Source organism: Leptonychotes weddellii, chromosome 2 (assembly GCF_054177405.1).
Source record: "Leptonychotes weddellii isolate Sample4059 chromosome 2, ASM5417740v2, whole genome shotgun sequence".
In the NCBI taxonomy this organism is placed as follows: Eukaryota; Metazoa; Chordata; class Mammalia; order Carnivora; family Phocidae; genus Leptonychotes; species Leptonychotes weddellii.
In genome coordinates this window covers 146,448,490-146,471,764 of record NC_138370.1, presented here as the reverse complement: position 1 = coordinate 146,471,764, position 23,275 = coordinate 146,448,490, and the positions used below count along the sequence as shown (strand labels likewise).

The 23,275-nt window shown below is 35.4% G+C and overlaps 1 protein-coding gene across 1 annotated transcript in view; it reads right to left on the bottom strand.

The window, feature by feature from the left end:
* ATP8A1 (ATPase phospholipid transporting 8A1) overlaps positions 1–23,275 on the bottom strand; it is a 185,698-nt gene that overhangs the window by 137,986 nt on the left and 24,437 nt on the right. The window contains exons 6-12 of the mRNA XM_081813165.1: positions 20,076–20,116; positions 12,919–12,992; positions 10,340–10,409; positions 9,155–9,282; positions 5,146–5,257; positions 3,402–3,567; positions 1,922–2,049 (exon numbers count right to left, since the gene is read on the bottom strand). Of these exons, the coding sequence (XP_081669291.1) occupies positions 1,922–2,049; positions 3,402–3,567; positions 5,146–5,257; positions 9,155–9,282; positions 10,340–10,409; positions 12,919–12,992; positions 20,076–20,116 (719 nt within the window). The remainder of the gene's footprint in view (positions 1–1,921; positions 2,050–3,401; positions 3,568–5,145; positions 5,258–9,154; positions 9,283–10,339; positions 10,410–12,918; positions 12,993–20,075; positions 20,117–23,275) is intronic.

The window sequence follows — 23,275 nt, the reverse complement described above, 5'->3', positions numbered from 1 at the left end:
AACTGAGCAATGTTCAGAGAGGAATGAATGGAACGGGGAGTAAGTTGGAAATCAAGTCTAATAAGGAACAGAAAGAGATGAAGGAAGATGTGATAGAAGAATAGGCATAGTAGCCGAGGTCTTTTTTTTTTAAAAAGATTTATTTAGAGAGAGAGTGTACACGTGTGAGTGGGTGGGGAGGGAGAGAGAGAATCTCAAGCAGACTCCTCAATGAGCACAGAGCCCGATGCAGGGCTTGATCTCATGACCCACATGTGATCATGTGAGATCACAACCTGAACTGAAACCAAGAGTGGGATGCTTAACCGACTGAGCCACCCAGGCACCCCCAGCTGAGTTCTAATACTTTACAAGGCTATCATTCAGAAACACGATTAGACATTTTCATAAAAGATCAGGTAGAACCAGTATCAAAGGGGGGCAGTTATTAATCTCATTTCCACACACAGAAGAGCTGTCTGGTGAGTGAAGAACTGTCAGCAATGTTATAGAATCTCTGTACAATAGAAAGGTGGTTGAGAAGGATAAGCCTGCTGGGTTGCTCCAACACTCAAATTATGTCATTATTTGAAGCAAATATTATTTTTGAAAACCTAAGTAAAAAATAATAAAGTGACTGACTAGTTATTTGATTTTCAAAATGAGTCACCTTATGATTTCTTATTGTAAAGTGGGAAACCTCAAAAGGTTTTAATTTTATTTACACAAATTTTATTACATAATTTTTCAGCAACACATTTCCTGCATGAAATAAGCCACAACTGCAGCTCATTTTAGGTTTCTAAATTATACTGGTCTTCTACCAATGAATTAGGCAATTTTACAGCTGAGTTGGATCATTTCATGGGAAGGTAATGAGCAGTGGCAAAAGTATTACCGGTTATATTTTTAAAAATCCTAATATTGTTCACTTGAAAGACTTTTAAATAATTTAAAAAGATAACATCAAAAGATAATACCAAAATTTCCCAAAATAAAAGAAAAATTAAACTTTCTGGCAGATTAAGTCTGAAAGCTTATTTAATTTACATAAATTCATTAATTTTAACTTTGGTAAAACAAAACTAACAACACATTTTATAAACAAAATATTTAGGAAACAGATATCCAGCACATTTTTCCAAGATTAAAAAAAAATTTGAGAAGAAAAAAATTAAGCACAGCTGAATTTGTTTACAGTGGGGAAGAATAAACTACATAGATATATAAAACATGACAGCCTAGTTGTTACAAGCAGTGAATACAGTATTATTTCTACAGTACTCAATTGTTTAGGAGGCTGTTTGCTATGTTGTGAGATTCCTTTGCTCTGTATTACCACCGTGAGATGCTGGTAAAGCATGTTTTACCATTCCTATCTAAAGGCCCAAGAAAATAAGTCTCAAAGAAGTCAGGTGGCTTGGCAAAGTTCACACAGCTAGTAAATATAGAACTACAACAATAATCCAGATATTTTAACTCCAAACCTCATGGTTCTCCTTTTCCCCAAGACACACTATATAACCCAAAATAGGTTTCCTTAACTGGAGACCTAGTTTCCCACAATGTCTGGTCTGTAAACTTGTATGATTCTGAGATAAAGAGTTTTTGCTATTGATTTTTACATGTCAAATGAATTTGTTATAATTATATTAGAGTCAAAAATATTTTGAAATGTCATCTTGCAGTCAATAAAAGTTAAGGTATAATTAAGATTTTGTTTCTGAGAGATCAAAGGACATTATGAGGCGGGGTGCCCGGCTGGTTCAGTCGGTGGAGTGTGCGACTCTTGATCATGGGGTCATGAGTTCTAACCCCACACTGGGTGTAGAGATTACTTAAAAAAAAATTAAGATCTTTAAAAGACCCTATCCAAAAAAAAAAAAACAAAAAAAACCAAAACATATACTTAGAATGATGAAAAACAATAATTCATATTTACCCAATTTATGAAGTATGCCTGGGTAAATTTCACCACTTCTAATGTAACCAACAAGCTGATAGGAATGAGATTGTTGAAAAGGATGATGAAGGTCAAGAAATTCAGTCCAAAATTATTAGCACCACCATCTGTTGGGGGAGGTGGGAAGAAAGTCATTTGTAGTTTTATAGATTTCATTTGCATTGACCAGTACTTGAGCATAACAAAAATTTTCCATATTACACAACATCTCTAGATAGTTTGGGAGGAATACTGTGCTGATAGCATATCCTTATTCTCAAATACATTCAGGATGGAGCAGCACTTTCCGTGTTCCGTATATTATTAGTACTATTAAGAACTTCATAATGGTACTAACGAATGAAAGCACTGCTAAGTATTTCAAATCCTGTTCCAAACAGGAAGTTTAGAGGTATCAGGGACAGGATTGTGGGTTTATAAATGTAAACTCTCCATTGGGCAAAATCACTGTTATGTAAATTCTTAAAAAGCACTCCTGATTTAAAGCATGCCTTAAGAGCAATCAAACAAAACAGCAGCAAAACTAATCCAAACAGCAAAAACAATGTAGGGCTGTACCCTAGGCAAATTATACCCTTCCTCTTCAATAATGAAAATAGAACCGTTATGGCAGACACACTGTAAAGTATCTGAAGAAACAAACTAATGGGAGTCCTAACAGTTCTAATGTTGAAATAGTAAATCAATGTAAAAAAAGCTGGAGTAGCCACAAACTAAATCAATATGATAAAAACTGAAAAAAATCAATTTTGCTACAAGGTTTACTAGAATTTGCTTTCACGCTTTTGGAAATTAAGTATTTATTGGTTAAGTACTCAGGGCATGAATTGCATGGAGCACTGGGTGTTATATGCAAACAATGAATCGTGGAACACTACATCAAAAACTAATGATGTAATGTATGGTGATTAACATAATAAAAAAAAGGCAATGCAAACTTATTTTCCAGAAATATTCAGGGATGGTACATCCCCACAATAGTAAAAGGATAGATGGTCCAAAAAGAACCTATTTAATAGGACTTTCCCTAAGACAAGATGACCATTAATATGGAATTTACTGCATTCATGAGTTCAAATGAAAGTACAGTAAATTTAAACATTTTACAAGCATGTGCTTTAAATATAATCAATCTGCTTTATTCACCAGGTAGCTATCTAACCACCTGTGTTAAAATATTTTAAAAGAATGAATAACATTAACAAAAATAATATTAATAAACTAACATTTTATACTACTCTAGAGTAATCATTATATATTTAAGGATTCTGAAATTTTAAAAACTAACAACATTTTACTTTCTTTTACTGGAAATTGCATTGAAAAATAAAATTAAATGCCCAGTTATTGTGGCAATAAGGTTTTCTTTTTAGGAATTATAGGAAATCCCATCAGCTGTGAAACAAATACATGTTTTAATGAAAGAAAAAATAAATACCATAGGCACTTTAATGCTTACAGTTTAGGTTGAGATACCAGTCCTTCCCAGAATGCCTCCGATTCCAAATGGCTGAGCCCACAGAACAGATAAGAGACATGGCAATTAAGATACAAAATAAAATCAAAATTTGTACATTTGTAATCCGTTCCACATTTGAGAGTTTAAGTGGTGGACTTGTTGAATTCTGTAAAAAGAAACAAGATGAGCAATAAAAAATGTGTACAAATCGATTTAGTAATGTATATTTGGTATTTTGATGAAGATGACAAAGTCAGTCACAACTCAAAATCTAGACATGGGTAGGCACCTGAAAATCATACAGAAAAAAAATCACAGATGTAATAAGCTGTCAAATGTTAACGACCTTTTTTTTTGTTTTTTTTTTTCCTAAAGGCCACTATACCACCAAGCCTTTTTCTAGGATGTAAAACAATAATAAGAAGAGAAGGAAATAATATTCCTTTTAGAGACGTAACTTTCGCATTGTGGCAGGAAGATGAACAAGGCATTACTTGACTACTTAAGCAAAGAGGGTAGATGAGAGGCATTTAGCAGCTCAGCTCAGGAAGAGAGGCAGAGGAGGTGGCCTACACACCCATAACCAGAGACCTGGAAGTTCCAAAGTATGCTTAAAGAATCTCTGGTTTCCAGATTTCTGGTGGCATTCAGTAACAGCAACAATCTAAGTAGTCCTGGCTATAAAGAATAACTGAAGTAAGTTTCCTTAGCTGCGTTAATGATAAAAATGATCATGCTACATCACTGCTAACCAAGGCATCCATAGGACAGAAAATTCAATGTCATCATAGATATAAAATAATGGTTTACAGAATTTATAGAATGGTTAAGGGTGGAATCATTATGGTTAGGGTAGAATCATTAATAGCAGTCCCATTTGCCTGTTGATAACATCTCCGTGACTTTACAGTTTACAAAGTTATCAGACCTTAAAGCAGATTTTCATTTAGTATCTTAAAATAGTTTTGCCCACCCATCTAACCCCTGAACACTCATGTTATTATGACAGAGAAGAAGCATCCTCAGGCATGTGTAAACATTACAAGTGCTAAGACTAAAGCTGATTAGAAATGGCTTACCATAAAAATGCTACCAAAAAAGGTCAACATTTGGCTCACAAATTCTTCTTTTAATTTTTTTAAATTTTATTTGTTTTAAAGATTTCATTTATTTATTTGACAGAGAGAAGCAGCGAGAGAGGGAACACAGGCAGGGGGAGTGGGAGAGGGAGAAGCAGGCTTCCTGCCAGGCAGGGAGCTCGAGGCGGGGCTCCATCCCAGGACCCTGGGATCATGACCTGAGCTGAAGGCAGACACTTAACGACTGAGCCACCCAGGCGCCCCTCTTCTTTTAATTTTACGAAAAAATGAAAACAGTTCTAAAATTTGATCACTGTATTAAAATAAAATTATAAGACAAATACTTTAATGTAGAGCACTCATCATTGCATAGACAACTAGTATCTACCACTGCAATGGTGAGTAAATGTTGCCAGAGGACCAATACATAAAATCATTAAGAGTTCACGCACTGTTGATCTCTGATGAAACTTTCCCGTATTCTTGTGTGCATGAGCCATTTTATGGCCCCAAACACTGAAGAACGAGATTCTGAATGTACAGAGTGGGGCTCTGGAATCTGTGACAGATGGTCTGCTATGTTTGGGACTACTGCATAGAGAGCTACAAATAGCGCATTTTCAAGAGAATAGGTCCACAAGGTTTTCATAGATAAAAAATCCCACCTGCATCAGCTTGGTGTCATGTCCAGTGTAGACAACTATTCCATGAACCCACTGTGTATTTCTCAACTGGGCGCCTCGAAGAAGAATCTGATCTGCTCCCAGGGGGACAGTGCTATGATAGATGATGTTGACATTAGAAACAACATTTTCCAAAATGCTTAAGAATTCTATGGCTACTACATAGTTCCAACGAAGGTTCTGCTACTAAAATAGCCCTTCTCACATTTACTTTATTTTTAGAAAAGAAGTAATTTTCCTACCAGTAAGAATAATTTTTTTTTACACAAGGACAGCTGGAGGGAAGCAGTTCGGTTGCTTCTCCCCAGCACCCAACCAGCCATTTCCTACAACTTCACAATCCAAGATAGTAGGCAATGTTTTGAAATTCAGAGGCTAATTTTCAAACCTATTTAAGACTTTTCCTGATTTAGCAAGTCTGTTTAGGTTTCTGAGATGTTTGGAAGTGGTGAGGTTAGGGGATCTGCTCCCCCTCCCACACCTAATTAAAAATAGCTTTGTGCATAATAAAGGTTCAAAAAAAAGACAAGGCAAGGTAAATACACAGATCTCATCATACATTTGCATTGCCATCCCCACCGTACAGACATAAGTCCTGTATTTAAAATCTCTAGGGTAATTTTTTGTATTTGAATTTCAATTCTCCAAGAACTGTGAATAAGTTTCTAATCAATGATAAGCATCTAACAAGTCTTAAACTTTCTTCTGAAATGACAGCAAATTGAGGATATCCATTCCATATCATTTAAACCACATTTTTTCATGAATAAAGGCCAAATTGGGTCTTTTGTTGGTTCTTGGTAAAACTACCCACTATGGTAATTTGTTGGTTGACACAACCTCACACAGAGATATCAGAATGGTACAAGTTATCACAGATATAGTGGGATTCTTGATGGAAATGTACTATACGAGATGTAATAGCTCAAGGATTCCTATCACTATGTCTTCGTTTTAGTATAAAAAAAGCAAGAAAGAAATGTCAAATATAAAGAAAAATACATTAAAAAAAAAAAAAAACTTCTGGAGAAAGGAGGAAACCTCCTAAGAAAAGTCTCCAAAGAACACAGAACTTCTTGGCCAGTAGAGGCAAAGTGAGATTGAATCTTTCATTTCTGGGGGGCTTTTTATGGTCTGGTAGGTGTCTAAAGCTAGTAGCAGCTTGGGCCTTGGACCTTCTTTCAGGAACTATGTGAGGGTCACTGGCTCAGGTGAAATCAATCCAGATGGGTGGGTAATAACAGCACCTGAAGGCCTCTACTCAAAGAAACCCTTAGGAAACAGTGTATGTCAATTTAGAAAAAGAATACAGCGGCTATAATTCTCATTCTTTCTGTAGAATAGCATGCCTTTCAGACCCATCTGGAAGGGAACCCCCCTTGTGTGTATCTCAAGATTTGGGGTGTACTTCAGAGTTGGGAGGGGACCTTAGGTCTAAAGTACATTTCCAAGAAGTTCTTGGGAAGCTGCTAGATGATGTTCTGGGGTACATATGTGCCAACTGTCCCTCACGTATACAATGGGGTCTAATAGGACAACTGTCGCCTCAGCATTTGTGGTGTGGATTGATTGGAATTAGGTACAAACTCTTCAAAAGCAAAAAAAAAAAAATACTACTTTTCAATTATAAGCACTCAATAGGAATTAGTTATTAGATTTCATCAGAATTGGAATTCCAAAAATTCTGGCATTAGACAATGACTCTCATCCTTAAAAATGGAATCAAAGAACACTAATTCCAAACAAAGGGGCTCCAAGAGCTCTGGGTAATCACTGTAAACGTCAAATGTGCTACAAATACAAAGGTATGTTTCCACCTTTCATATATTTTAAAGCATATTATATAAATTCTATCTGTACCCTAAATCTTGGCACGATCATACAAAGTTTCTCTTCCACTGTGTGGATTTGCTTGGCATTGATTTTGATGGGGAACTGATAAGAAATGGAACCTGGCCAGTTAGGAATGTCAGACTCTAGAAACATTACTCATATAAAGGGCCAACTCTATTATTAGTCTATAACCATATGTTCACTTTGTGAGGTCACTCTGTGCAAATTTTAGAACAATATATAATTCACAAATTACAGGAAAGTTTTTGGTGGATCAGAATGACGAGGACAGTTTAGGGTATATTTCAAATGTCCTTTAGAATCCAAATACTGTAATAATGCAGTTACAAAATAATGAAAGCACTGACAATCTCTCAGGCTGGTGGAAGGAACTAGTGCATTTAGCTGTCCACTACATCTACCTGGTAGGTAAGGTATATCATAAAGTAGAGGAGTCAGGGGGGAAGGGAAGGGAGGAAGAAGAGGGAGATCGGAAAGACCCCACCCTTCCTGCCAAGTGCTACTCCATTTCTGCTCCCTTTTGCAACAAAGCTCCTCAGAAAATCTGTCTCACCCTGGTATTTTCAACCCTATCCACTCTCTCAGATTTACTTCCTCAGGCTCCATTAGTTCTAACCAAGCTCAAGGATTTCTACTTGCTAAATCCAACTGTTAATTCTCAGCCTCACTGCACTTGACCAGCAGCAACATCTGACCCACTTTAGTCACTCCCTCTGCCATGGTAGAGTTTCCTCACTCTTGTCTTGGCTGCCTTCCTACCAACCTGATTTTGGTTTCTTTGGCTGGTCCCTCCTCTTTTCTCAGCCTTAATGTTCCAGAGTCTTAGGACAGTTCTTGGGACTCCTCACCTTTCTATCCATACCCCTTCACCCTCAGTGATTTCATCTACTTCCATGGCTTTAATTATCTATGCCAACTATTCCCAAATCTGTCTCAGGACCCAGGCCTCTATCCCAAACTTCAGGCTTACGTATTCATCTGCCTCCCTGACACAAACTTATTAAGTCCAAAACTGAATTGCTGATATCCCCCCTAAACCCTCTAATGGATCCCCATTTCACTCAGAGCAACACCCTACAATAGCCTTCAAAGCTTTGCATGGTCTTTCTTTTATTACTCTTTCTTGGTGACTCCACTCCAACCATGCTGGCCTCCATGAAATTCCATAACTACTCCAGGTGCTTTCCCACTTTAAGATGATATAATAATCTAATAATTTGCACTATTCCTTCGGTCTCCCTTCAGATATGTGAACGGCTAACTTCCTTACTTCCTACTCACCTGGCTCAAATGTTACCTGCTGAATGAGGCTTACTTAACAATCCTAACTCAAAGTGATTCCCTCCCAAGGACTCCCAATCTGCCTTGTCCTGTGCTATTTTCTTCCCAAAGCATTTATCACTCTCTAATACAGTATAAAATTTTCTTATTTATCATTTTATTGTTTGTCTGTTTGCCCTTCCCTTACTGCAAGAAAGTAAGCTCACAAAGGCAGGTATATTTATCTCTTTTGTTTGTTGCAGTCTCCTTAACACCTGTAACTAGCCTAGTCCACTAGGTGCTTAATACTGGTTCAATCAATGAGGGAAGAGGCAGGAAAGAGAAGTGGGAAGGGAAGAAGAGCAGGAATCAGGTGATGGCAAAGATAAATACAATTGATTAACATGGCCTAGAAAGGAGCATATGAAATGATACAGAGAAGAAGACAAGAAATTATCCAGTACAGTGAACTCCTTGGGGGTAGAGTCTAAACTCCTTGAGGCACCTGTAGATCACAGGTAAGGACTCAAGCCATGGAGACTGCAGATAGGCCTATAACATAAGTATTCTGGCCAAAGAATAAGCCACTAAACAATGTGCCAGAAGCCTGGAATGTCCCTGAAAACATCCAATTGTCAGTTTGGCAGGAATCCTGAGGAAGTCTTTAGCTGTACCAAATGCATAACGTTAAGAGCTAACATTTCTGCAAAAAGACTCTTGGTGGAAAGTAATATAGAAATGCTTAAGAAAGAGGCTCTGAGTGTTCGGAGTTAGAGCATGAGAAAAGAATATGTACCCAGGCTTGGAAAACACTCAGCAATACACTTGAGATACAGTGAGTTCTGTGTTTTTATGAAAATTTACCAATTTTACGTACCTATGTCCATCAAGCCTTATGTTTCCAACAAAATCGTACAGATGTCTGTTTGGACTTTCACACTCGATTCTGCCAGAAATTCTCATCAAACTGTCAATGTCTTTTATATCTGATGTTGCTGGTAAGCCCTGTTTAGGAATTTTTAAATAAGCAAAAGATTAAATGAGTTGCATGTGGGAGTGAGGGAGGGGGGATTCTGAATTCATCTAGGCCTTAAGATCTAAGAGATCCCACTATTTTATAAGCAAGTCTCCCCCCTTATCCAATACTCTTTGCCAAATCATAGTTAAGAGGATACCTTCCTCTCTGCTTGAACACAAGGGCAGGGCAGCTTTTGTGAAAGTTCGAAGACATATTTGAGACTATAAACTTGTCTGCAAAGATATTTTGAAGTCCTCAAAGAACTGTTTGCTTCCAAAAATAAAATTAATATTTAGCACTATACAATCTGTCTGCTGGATCTCAAAAAAGGGAATGCAAAATAAACAGAATCTATGTCCAAAGAAGAGTCAGTATGTTTCTGTTCTTTCAGTCCACAGAGAAGGAAAACTCAGAAATGGTTCTTCCTCCTGGCCAACTAGATTCTACTAGCTGGAAGCGGACAGGCCCCTGTTTCCCAGGGCCCTCTGAGTTCACGTGCTATGATGACCTATTTCTACCACATCCCCAACCTTCCCACTGTTATTTCCATCATTCATTCACCTAGAACCCAAGAGAGTACATTTTTAAAAGTCCCTTTAAATGACTGTTGCTTTCTGTCAGGGATGGTATGTGAAGCAAATATAGAAATCTAAAACTATTCCCTGAGATTAGTGAGACTTTTAGAACAAGCAATGGAAACTCTGTCTTTTCAATATAGCAAAGCCAAACCATGATTTGGTCCAGGGGAATAGGGAAAATAAATAAGTGAACCCCTGTCAAGGCACTTAGAACTACTAGTATTATTATCAGGGTTGGCTATTACATCAAATATTAAAAATATTACAGATAGTATCTAGATGATGGACCATAGTTAATCAGTCAAGTAAATTTGAGTCTTCCATTATACTTGACGTATCCTCATAGCGGCTCAATGAGAAAGTACTTGCAATTAGAGAGAATTACTTCAAGACAATAACAGAAATAAAGCTCTTGATTCCATGTAATAAATCAGCAAACATTATATAAACCTGAATTAGATCTTACCTGTCTAATTTTCAGGTTTGTTTCACCATCTAAGTTGGATGTTTCAATGTAGCACATGGCCTGGGGCTCGCTGTTGTTTAAAATTGAAAAGCAAAAAGATTTAGTGGGGGAAGGAAAACATAATAACTTATTTAAATGCTTAGACTCACTGAAGCCTTTTGTTCTAAACAAAGCTCTAGCCCGTCTAGTTTCTTGATGATTTTCATTCTAACTACTAAATGCTGGGAGGCAGAACCCATGCATGACAATCCATGGATCAGCTTTTCAACTAGAACGACCAAAAAGCAATTTCCTGACAATCAGTACTGATCTTCAAGATAATGTAAATGATTAGATCTGTCATAGGATACTTAAATTGCTCATCCATATAGACACAACACAGACTGTATCTGAAATGTAAAGTAGTTTGTGTCCAGATTTATCTTCAGCTCAAAAATATCAAGTGAGATTTCATGCTTGTAGCCCATGTATAAATTGGTTAAGGAAAGTGTTTGATTAGAGAACTCCAGATTGCTGCTTCTGCAAACTTGCCTTTACTACCTTTTAAGAAAAGATGAATAGAATCCTACGAATCATAATATTTACATTTTAAGGCTACTTTAAAAAACTGTATGAACAGATTTTAAAATGAAAGTAGATAAACACTCTTCTCCCTCTGTTTTCTTTTTTCTGCTCCTGTTCTATTTCTTAAGGTCATTTCAGAGATTCTCCTGGGAGAAAATACTGAAACTAAAGCCAGCCAACTTGGCCATGTTGCTCCTTGACCTGAACCTAGAAGATCCACTTCATGAGGCCCCACCAGAGTGTTTTTGGGAAGTGTGGTGAGCAGCGGCTGGCGGCAGGGGTCTGTGTACCCTGGACTGTTTATGTCCTTCCCCTTCACAAACTGACTTTACATGCCCAGCAATTACAGACAGGTGAATTTGCCATCTACTTGTATAATCGGATCCTCGAGTATCAGAAGTGTTATGGAGTGATATCAATCTCATGAACACGTGGTTATACAGTAAACCTAATTAACATCATATAAGTAACTCCAAATGTAATCTCAGATTAGCATATGTCTTCAAAGTTAGGAACTATTTGTCAGTTCCAAACACCTGCAATCTTCTAATCAACTTTCAATTTGTACATGTGTAAAACAGACTAATCCCAAGTTTCAGAAATGGGCATGTAGCTTAGTTGTGTGGCCTGCAGATTTGTGAAAATTGCTGAAACATATGGTCATTGATCAAACGTTTTACAGATTCATTTTAAAGTCACTTGGCAAGTTCTTCAATTTAGTCTATGGACTTCTTTTTTTTTCCCCTCCCATAAAGGCTGATACTTTCTTCCCAACTGAAGAAGTTTTTTGATATTTATATTTTCATTCTATCACTTATTCAACATTTTGCTCTTTATCACTATCACAATAGTAATCTGGCTCTGGTAACTGCTGCTAATTTGCAACTTACTCATGTATACATTTGAAACATAAATGGTTTATGAAATTATAAAACATATCTTCTGATAATATAGAAGCACAATGACAAGCAAATGCTAAGTGAACAATGCAGATTCTATATTTTGGCAGTAAAATGCATTAAAATACTACTGATCAATATATCCAAAGCCATTCTCACATTAAAATGAGAATAACATTCTATTTTTTTTTCCCCACAAAGCAATTCTTCTGCGACTTTAAGTGGCTAGGAAGTTAAGAAGTCAAATGGCTGACTTCTATGTGAAGTGGGGCCAATAAAAGGCATCCAAATTCAGAACATTCTTAATCCTTTAGGACAGCTGTTACTGAAGCAGTTTTTAATAGTGCTATGAAAAAGCAGCAAGAGGTTTTACATAAGGAGTCATGCTAGGTAATAAATATTTCAGCAAATTATGGTGACATCCAAAACGCAAACTACAATCAGAGAGGCAAGGCAGGCTTTTCGATTAGTAAGTGGAAAAATGAAACAAGATGCATATCACAATACAGACACTGGTAGACAGCTGAACTTTATCACAGTAACATGCACTTTGCCACTAGTTACAAGTGGGATAAGAACGGATCCCAAAGCATGCGGTACAAAATGTACAACATCCAGCTTTGTGCAGGGGGTCCTCTGTAAACCCTAGATAAGCCCAAATTACGGTCATAATTGCTGAAGGGATTCTATAAGACTTATAGAAAATTTCAAATATAAGAATCAGACAAAATTTCTCAATAACTTCATTTCATGAAAAGCTTCACACTGTTCAAAACAGTATCCTGGAGAGGTATTATAATCAGCCTTAGTATTTAGGCGTGTTGTTAAATACGAATATATGTTAATGATGTATAGGAAATTAAAATCTACCTTTACAGTCATGCCTCATAGACTCCTATTGATAACAATAGGAGCTGAATCTGCCCCCTTGAGGGACAGACAGCATTCAACACTGTATTCATAAAAGGCCTTTAAAATGTCTATCTCCAAGAAGTATAAAAAATTTTGAGTTTTAAAGGAAGAGACATTGAACGCAACCATCTTTGGGTGCAATTGTTCTCTGTTGTAGGGTGAGGATCCACATACACACATCCTGTACGACTCAGTGGTTCTAACCTTGAGGAAAGGCTGATGAGATCTGCTGGGAGATGTTCCCCATTGGTCACTTTCACTATTTCCCCTACTGCCACCTACAGGTCCCAGTTTAAAATAATTAAAACAGAAAAAAAAATGAAAAACAGAAAAAAGAAAAACCAAACAAATGGACAAAAGAGACAGAAAGTTTGAAATTATTATAGAAAATAATACATGTTAATAAAAATGTCTAATGCCAATTTTTTCAAAATTTATTTTGATCAGGTCTAAAGGCCCAAGAAAACATGATATAGTGAAGGATTACTTGCTTTTAAGCCCAATGTTCAAAAGTTTATTCACAAGACTCTCTTACCCAATAAAAACATGATTTTATACAGAGAGCTACTTATTTTATAGATTTTCCTTTCTCCAATTCCTCACTCTCACGCCATCTACTCCTACCCAAGAAGGAAAGAATTGTGGAAACCATGTTTTAGGCTTTTGAGAAACCAACTATACTAGTCCTCCCTGCCCCAACCCATACACTAAAAAAAAGAAAAGTATTAGAAATTTTCTGATTCCAAAACATTTTCAAAGTTAATTGTATACATATCATTAACTTTAACGCAAAGGTATAAAGATATGGATCTTAGGATGTTAGAAGGCATAATTGCAGCCTTTTGAGTTGCTCAATAATAACAAAGTCTTGGTGATGCATTGTCTTAGAAGGGTAAGCCTTTGAATCCAGGGAAGGTGTTCCAGAGGCTTATGAAACAGACATGCCAGGAACCTGTGTGGACCTGAATTAACAGCTTGAGTTATTTTACTCGGTTTTTATACTTTCTAAACTCATACATGTATTTGTTTGTTATATACTAAAACCTCAGTTTCTTCATGTCAAAGTGAAAACCAATGAAACACACTAACTTTCAACAATGTTCATGCGTTAATTTCAAACTACCTCAAAGAGGGTGCACTATTAATTAATAATTGAAAAATATTTGGAAATTAAAATATTACAAACTGTTGCTTATGCTTACTGTTAAATGGTGCTCACCTGCAGGTGAAAATCACCATGTCCTTATTTTGATAGTGGACAGTGTGGCATAATGAAGGTATTGGATTAGGGATTAAGTATCTCAACCTTGACCTAGTCATCAGCGAAAGTTAAATGGCAAAAAATAAGACTTAAAGTCAAGATTCCACTTTCTGTTAAATGAGGACAAAAGCTTCTACCTATTTGTTTGTTTGTTTGTTTTTGTTAAGAAGGCTCCATGACCAGTGTGGAGCCCAAAGCAGAGCTCAAACTCTCAACCCTGAGATCAAGACCTAAGCTGAGATCCTGGACGATTAACCAACTGAGTTACCCAGGCATCCCAAAACTTCTACCTATTTCATAAGGCTAATGTAGGTTCACAAGAGTAATGCAAAACCTTTTGAGAAAAAAACAAACAAACCTGAAAGGTGGTATTTTGCCAGTGGGATAGAAATATGTAACTGTAGAGGCTTTATACTTTAAATGCTACTAAGTAACTAAATACAATGAATCAGATAATCTTTTAAAAAATAATCATCTTTGGAGCAAGTTAATCTCTGTGGATTCTATATTAAGCTATAGAAACTATTGTGGCAACTGGCCAGCTCAGTAGGTGGAGCGTGCAACTCTTGATCTTGAGGTTGTGAGTTTGAGCCCCACTTTGGATGTAGAGATTACTTAAAAGTAAAATCTCAAAAAACAAAAAAAGACATAGACACTATTTTGATCTACCATATCTATAGCTACACTACAATATCTATAAGCCACCAGTGAATGTTTTTAATGTTGAGAAAATAACGCCTATAAAAATGTTCTAAACTTTAAGAAATTTGAGCATCGAGCTTTCTGGGAGTTTTTGGGGTTGGATAGAGGGAGATGAAAAATATTTTTTAAAACTTTTAGTTCAGAATTAAGTATAAAGTCAGGGCAATGTAGTCAACTATGTCCATACTTTTAAGCATATAAAAAATAAATCTGTAATGGTTCACATACATGATACTCTCTATGGTAAGTTATGTCTCTATGACAGGTTTAATCAGGAAAACATCATTACTTTCTTAAAGTGCTGGAGTGCTTCACTATCATTTTGAACTTTGTCATAGGACATTTACATGGTCAGTCATCTACTACTTTATCAACCTTTTACTTAGTACCACCAAGTGCACATCGTTCTGTTGGCTAGGCATTCTTAAAACTTAAAAGATGACTGAATTTAAATAAAAAAGAGAATCAGGAAATATTAGAGCTTGATCATTTACTCCATCTTCCTCATTTTAAAAGATGTGAAATCAAGACCTGAGATTAAGTACTTTGTTCAAAATCATGAAGCCTGGTTTTCTGTCTTCTCCTGAGCAAAGCTTTCTCTAGTACCTGATGTGAGACAATGATAGTAAGTTCACTGTTAAGGTCATCCTCACACAGCCATGTGTGGACCAGCACCTCTAGATATCTCCTATTGCTCAGTTAAGTTTCACTAACTTGTTATAAATCCAATCACTTTAAATAATGACCTGATTAAACAGATTTTGAAAAAAGGACACTGTCCATATTTATATGTGGATTTTACAAATAAAACTGTCCAAGGAAATGATGATAAACAACCTCTAAGATATTTAAAAAAAACACAGTTTTTCTTAATTTATATGAGGACTAGTTTTAGTTTTTAAACCCCAAACCATTTTGAAAATCACATTCTTTAAAGGGTAACAGTGCCATATGTTCTGAATACTAATTCATGACTCTCTTAAAGGTGAATAAAACAAAAATTATCTAAAATTCTGTCTTAGAACTTAAAAGAGCAAAATAATTTTTTTTTTTGGTTGGAAGTGAATGGCATTTCAAAAGGTATGATGACAAAAAAAGAAATCATTAATCCATTTTCTTGTACTAATGCACCATAAAGATCAAGGAACTTTGGAGGGATATGTGAATGCATCATAAAGAAATTTATCATGAACAAGGATTGCAAGATAAAATGAACAGAACCCAATCCATGTATTATATAATAGAAATGACAGGAAATCTTAGGAGTTAGTGGTCCACAGAAAAGTATCTGGACATATCCAGAGAGAGTAGACTTCTAACTGTAATTATAACTTTTGAATTACACAGTATAGGACCTATCACTTATTCTACATGGCAAACATGAAAGAGTCCATTAAGTCCAATCGATCTTTTTTAATGTTTCATTCAAAATCATTAGAGAGGTTTTAAATTCTTCGTTTATTCCTTATTTCCTTGGAGAAATCACAAGGTCAATGCAGGGTAGAGAAACCATCCTCTACACTGTTTGAGCATCAGTAGGTATCTCTACCTTGATGAGAGAAGTACAGTGTCAGCAGGTATATACTCTTTGCCTTTTATTATAACTATATCTCCAACATTTACCTGAAAGAAAACTGGGAATCGGTTAATTATCTGCATTGAAAGATCGTTACAAATATACAACCCACTGTATTTAAGCATAGAATACAGTAAAAAATGGCTACTGGAAAACAAAAACCACTTATCTACACAAAATGGCATAAAATTATCTAGGAGTGAGGCCAAGGATGGGGCAGTCCTTTAAGTTATGAACACTGTATCTTTGTTTTTATCAACTACATGACTTCTCTTAATAAATTCATCCATTTTATCCACTTAATCGACATCTCAACTTCTCAGATTCTCTCTCTATGACATAAAAATAAAAAGGAGGAATTTACCCAGTGCGATTTTTACCCTATTTAAGGAAATCTCAATGCAACCAGAAAAACCAACTTTCATACATATGATCATTACTCCTCATGATGACCTTATGAAATAGGTGTTAGTTATAATTCACAATTTAGGGAGGAAGAAATGAATCTTCGCTTCTAATTTATTTGCCTAAGATCACAGTGACTGGAAGAGCTTATACTCAAACCTCTGACTGTCTGCAAAGCCTGGTTGTGCATAAGTAAATATAGTAAAATAATACTGTATCTTAAATAAAAAAAACAAAAAACCAAAATGCTTAATCTTTTCCTAGTTTTGCTACTTGGTAGCATTCTTGTGAGCATGGCCTAAATACAAAGATACAATAAGGCCAGAAACTTTTTAGAAGCGATTCAAGTGATAGGCTTGTCACAGAGCTTTTAGCAAACAATATGACTCCAACTAAGTAACGACTTGAGCCAGTTACACTGTAACCACTCCCATTATATCATGAAAGTGCCCTCTCTCTCAGTAGCCAAATAAACCTACATAAGTTTCAATACTTAATCAAGAGAAGAAAAGCCTTTTTTTTGTTGTTGTTAGAGCCTTTTTGTTCTTTCCTCTCCTTACTTTTCCCTGAACCCCAAAATAACACTTTATTGGGGGGAAGGAGAGAACTGTCCCCTCAGTGGGAATCACAATAAAAAAATTATGTCAAAGGCAGCCCACTGTGGTCTACTTTATATACCTTGAGGAGGAACGTTGGGGAAGGTTGGAGGAAGTCTTCTAATCTATGGTCTGTATGTTGGTTACGGAAGCTCTGATTCCAAAGAGGTTTTAGCTGAAATCTGGATGATTTGAAACCGACAAATTTCCAGGGACCTTGGAATCAATCAATTCTCAAGTATAAGTAAAGTATAAATATAGCCAATGAGACATTAATAAATTGTTTAAATTTACCACTTTCATTACTGGGTTGAATATTATACTGAGTCTGGTTGCTTATTATAGAGTTTCTTGCTTACTGCCAACTTTTATTTCCTATTTATATAACAGCAGTTTCAATCTTTTGTCATACTTGGTACAACTATTTTCCATATGGTGCCTACTTATTTGTGGTAATTTTTGTTGTGTATTTGTTTTAAATTTTATATGATCAAATTCCAGAGACCTTGAGATCTTGCTCTTCTCCAAATATTTATTAAAGTCTTTATTCTATTTGTAGGCTTTTCAAAAACAATGTTTTAACATTTAACTTTAAGCCAGTTAGAATTTATTTTAGCATGGGATGTGACTTAGATATAAACTGCATTATTTCCTGCAACTGTGAATCTGTGATCCCAACATCATTTATTAAATAATTCTTTTTATCAATGATTTTCTTTCTTTTATCACATATTAAATGGGCTTTATTTCAGGGCATCCTAGTCCCCTTTCTTCCATTCTATTTTTACTCTATTCATCCATGTCTATTTTTGCAACAGATCCACACAATTTTAATAACTTTTGCTCTCTATTTTACTCATCCCTGCACACAGTTCATTTTTCCAAAATATTCTATTTTTTCAACTGTTTATTTTTGAAATTAAGATGTATAATGTAGTCAACTCTTGAGGAAAAACAGTAATTTCCCTGGGATTATATCAATACTTTGGAACAATTGATATTTTTAGTTTTTCTAGGAATAGGACATATTTGCCCACTTATGTGAATCTTGAACACCTAAAGTTTTGATGTTTTCTTTACAAAGGTCATATACATATTTTAAATTTATTTGTAAGCATCTCACATGCCACGAGGAATGAGATCTCTCTTTCACTGTATTTTTCTAACTTGATATTGCCTGCAAAGAATGCTGTTAATTTTTGAATATCTATCTTGAATTCATCACTGAACCAACTTTTATTATTCTAGTTAATTAAGTATCTAATCCAAACTGTTAAGTAACATCAGCTCATTTTGGTTGGGTGACTTTTGGTAACACTTTAAATTTTATCCCTTTGCCTCTTAAAGTGGGATGCCCAGGTAAGGTGTGGCATTGATCTTCAAGACCACTGAGAATACTAAGATTATGGGTAATCATGGGCTGGTAATATTATTTGTCTGTGAAAAATTGGAAGAGTTACAGTAATCCACTCAATCTTGAAATAATGAAAAAAAAAGACATCAGGAAAATAAGATGTTCTAACAAGTTAATTTTAGAGTGAAGTTTTGGATGCTTATCTCCTGACTTTGCTTATTTTCTGAACAAGCACTCTGGGTAAGATGGTAAGAAACTGATACATCAATTTATTAGGATATGTGTTTATGCTAATTACCCAAACAAACCTACTCAATGCAACACATTTGTAATACAATTTATCATACTCGATTACATCCTACCAGTCTTCTAAAATGTTTAAATCCACAAGTCCCAAAGAAGAGCATAAAGGAAACTTTTTTTGAAACAGTTTTTTGAGCTTTCTCATTTTTTACCTTGCTTCTCAGAGAAGTGACTATCACAGAAATAAGGAAAGCACAATCAAGGTATTTTCCTCTTTGTTACTTTTATGTCAAAGACCAGAGAGAGAGAGTAGCGAGTTTCCAAACATCCAGAAAGGGAGATGTCAATCTTTATTTGGCCAGTGATTTAAAATCAACAAAAATGCAATTAACTGAGAGGGAATCCTATTCCCTGCAGGGATACAAGGTAACTATGTCCATCACAGGGTAGAATTAAGGGCATGGCCTTTAACCTGCTAGGAAATACTGGAGGGCAAGTACACTGACTGTGTCACACCTTGGAGGTTCCCAGCAATCTCAGAAAACAAAATCCCTCGGGGAGAGTGGCCTTGCCTCCAAAAGTCTCACCAAGTCACAAATATTCGCCTGTGAATGACCAGAGTTAATGGTCTTCCAGAACTAAGGGAGAACTAGTAACAACTGCTTACCTTTTGAAACTGAGGTCTGAAAAGCACCTAGATAACACTTGAAATTATGACTCAGCTCACTAACCACGTTACACGTCCTGTGAGCATATTAATTTCTTGATATTATGAAAATGATTTCCCCGCTCATTAGAAAATGATGTTTAGTTAGTAAGCTTTTTTTTTTAAAGGAATTAGCAGGGTGTAGTCATAATACATGAATTTGAAATCAAATTTGCAAATAAAATATTAGAACTCTGATTTTTATTTTTACTTGGACAGTAGATGATTAAAGCAAAAAGTTTCAACACAAAACAGTTCATGGTTAATGAAAACAATACTCAAAATTATACTATGAAAAACAAAGAGTTCCAAATATTACTTTTTCAGTCTTTCTAGTAAATTGCAGAATTATTAAATGGAAGTGACTAATTGGGAGAATCCATGTATGTTTACAACATTAATTACTAAATAGCTTTCATATTAGAATTGACATTTGTTTATATTATATACAAAAATTACATCTATTAGAGTACACATCTATGCAATTCTTCTGGAACAAAATAAAAATCAATGCATACCTTTTCCCAGTGCACAATTTCCCAAGCACCATTTCTCAAAACTGGAAAGAGAAAAGGTGACATTTTTAACATTTTTACTACTTCCCAAAAGCCTGCTTCTGAGGAAACTATCATTTTAAGTGGATAGCCTCAAAAAAATTAACTAGCAGCAATTTTTACAGGTTTAAAAATTAATTATGACTGCAAAGATGTATAAAATTATACCAAGAATTAGAAACAACCTATGCACATTTTAGATCCCACAGTGAAACACTGCTAACAGAGGGTAATCTCATTGGTGCTACAAGGGCTTTCCTCAGTACATAGAAGAATTACAGGCCACAGCTGGAGAAGAAAGCCACAAAAATGATGTGAAAAGGAAGTGACAAGCTTAAAAAACATCTCAGAAGCCATAACAGTAGCAATGTTTAAAAAAAAAAAAAAAAGGATTTACAAGCACAGGAGAAATAGATTTCAAATTGGTTAGTAGTAACAACACACAAACAGATAAGGAATCTGCACCTTTAGTTTTAGGATAATGTAAAATTGCAGAAGTTTCCATATTTGGTTTACAGATAAGAAATGAAAGAAGAGGATTACTATTAAATTATGATACAGGGGTCTTTTATTAGGGTTTCATTACTGTGCTACAGCAGCAGAGTTGCTCAGTCCACCTTTTTTCCCTTCCCTACTAGGGGTCTGTGGCATAATACTGAATATAACAAAAGACGCTAAAAGATAAAATAAACAGTAAAGACAATAACGTGAGGTAGAAAGCACAGCACTTAGTACTTAAGAAAAGGAATAAGTCAAGTTTGGTCCACAAATTATCCTGACAGTAAATTTCATCGGGGCAAAACTAGTATTTGCTCTGGAAACAGCATGGTCCCTGGCACAAAGTAGCTACTCAGTAAATATTTGCAGGATGAATAATTTATAGGTATAAAACATTAGGTTCAGTTTCTTTTGATATTAGAAAAGTTGAAGCCTGAGCCCTCCGAAGTAAATTACAATGGTAATTATCTCCAAAATGTTAAATAGCAAATCTAACATTAATGACATACCAACTGGTCTTGTGGTCAGTATTACAAATTATTTTAATGTAAATGCAATCTTTTTGTTTCGAAATTCTTGAACACAGGGCTGTCTTATTCATTTTCCCACAGAACCTCCATATCAAAACTCCTAGCACCGAATACACTCCAGTGCTTGTTAACCAAATGAATAAGTGCAACAATGACTATCCTACAGTGAGTTTTGGTGAATCAACTTCATTAAGTTAAAAAAAGGAATAATTCCAAGTTGGAGCGCTAACACTAAAATAGTTCCAATAAAATATCTCTACCTATAACTTTTACTTTAAAGTTTAGAATTTTTACAGTATCATCCAGTTATGGGTCAAGGATCGGAACCATAGGCATCCAAAAGTGACCAGTATATTCTAATACACAAAACTCTAATCCCTGCAGAGTTTACCAAATGATCCCAGGAATAAACCTGCTCTTTGATGTTGTTCCCTGAGCATGAGAGGGTCAGGGCATGAGAAAAGAGTAAAAAGCCCTGGGTTTAGATGTCGTCTGTCATTGCTTAGCAGTGTCTTCCTCAAAAGTAGCTGTTATAAAGAATAAATGAGAGCACTCTGCCCTTTAATGGCTTACCCCAGTAGCTATAATATAGTAAGTACTCAACAAAGACAGCTAGCCAAGTGCTGCTCTGATTGACCATAACCAAGATGAACTGACGCTGTAAATAATGGTGCTAAATTTTGCAGTACTTTAAATTAGAAGAATACTGTTCAATAGTAGCTACAGCCCTTCACTGCCATTTATTTTCTTCTGATTCTATCTCGTATTAGTTAACACTCCCCCCAAATTGCAACACTTAAGTTTTTAAAAACTCAGTGTCCACTATTTCTACAACCGAGATTTGGCATGAAAACGAAGACGTCAGCTTATCCGGAAAGCTCAGAAGGTCAGTCAATTCCGGCCTGTGCTTGGAGCAGAGAGGGGTGGCTGCCTCTTTCCAGGGGGCTCACTATTTTATCACCACATTCATGGTTTCCTGCTGCTTCACTCCCAGCCTGCCTCCCTTATTTAGGGCAACTGTCTGGCTCACGCTTCCCAGGTTTTCTTTTGTTAATTGAGGCATAACAAATGGTACAGATCTTAAGTGTTTTGTCCAGTGAGTTTTGAAAATTGTAAACACTTGTGACTCCACCACTCACAACAAGATATAGAATTCCAGAAAGATCCTTCATGCTCCTTTAAAATCCATCCCTCCATCCTCAGAGGCAAATATAAATTAGTCACCATAGATTAGTCTTGCATTTCATATACACTGACTCATACCGTATGTATCTGAGATTCTGTTTGTAAGTGACGAATCACTAAATTCTACACCTGAAGCTAATATTACACTGTATGTTAACTGGAATTTAAATAAAAATTTGAGGGAAAAAAATACACATATTTCTCCTTAAAGTAAAAAAAAAAAAAAAGACTTGACTTTTCTCAATTAAATTAACATGGTGCTATAGTAAATACATTTCTAGACTCTGTATTTATTTTATTGATCACTTTGCATATTGTCACATCAATATACACCATCTTGATTATTCTAACTTTATGGTAAGTTTTGAAATTAGGTAAGTCCTCCACTTCATACTTTTTAAATACTGTTTTGGCTATTCTAAGTTCTTTGCATTTCCATATAAATTTTAGAGTCAAATCATTAATTTTTGTGATTTGGGATTTTGATTTGGGGTGAGTCAATTCATGGACAAGCTGTATCTCTGTATTTATTTACATCTTCATTAACTTCTCTCAGATATATGTTTAACTTTCTCTCAAAACTTTCAGATTCCCATTTACAGTGGATGGGTCTTTCATTAGATTTATTTATTGATATTTGATAACTTTTTCTTATATTTTAAATGGTATTTTTACTCCATTCCCCACTGGTTATTGGTAGTATATAGAAATGGATTAAACTTTCATACAATGACCTTGTCATCTTACAATTTTTTTAAATTCATTTATTAGTTTGGGTAGGGTTTTCTTGTTTTTGTAGCAATATACTTCCTAAGAAACTTAAATTCCTCTCATTAACGATGCTGTATTGTGATTTGGATTGGCTTTATTATGCTCATCTGCCTCACTGTTAATCTCTTTACTTTTTACACTCTTCTGCAAAAAATTTTTTTTTGAAAATCAGGAACAATT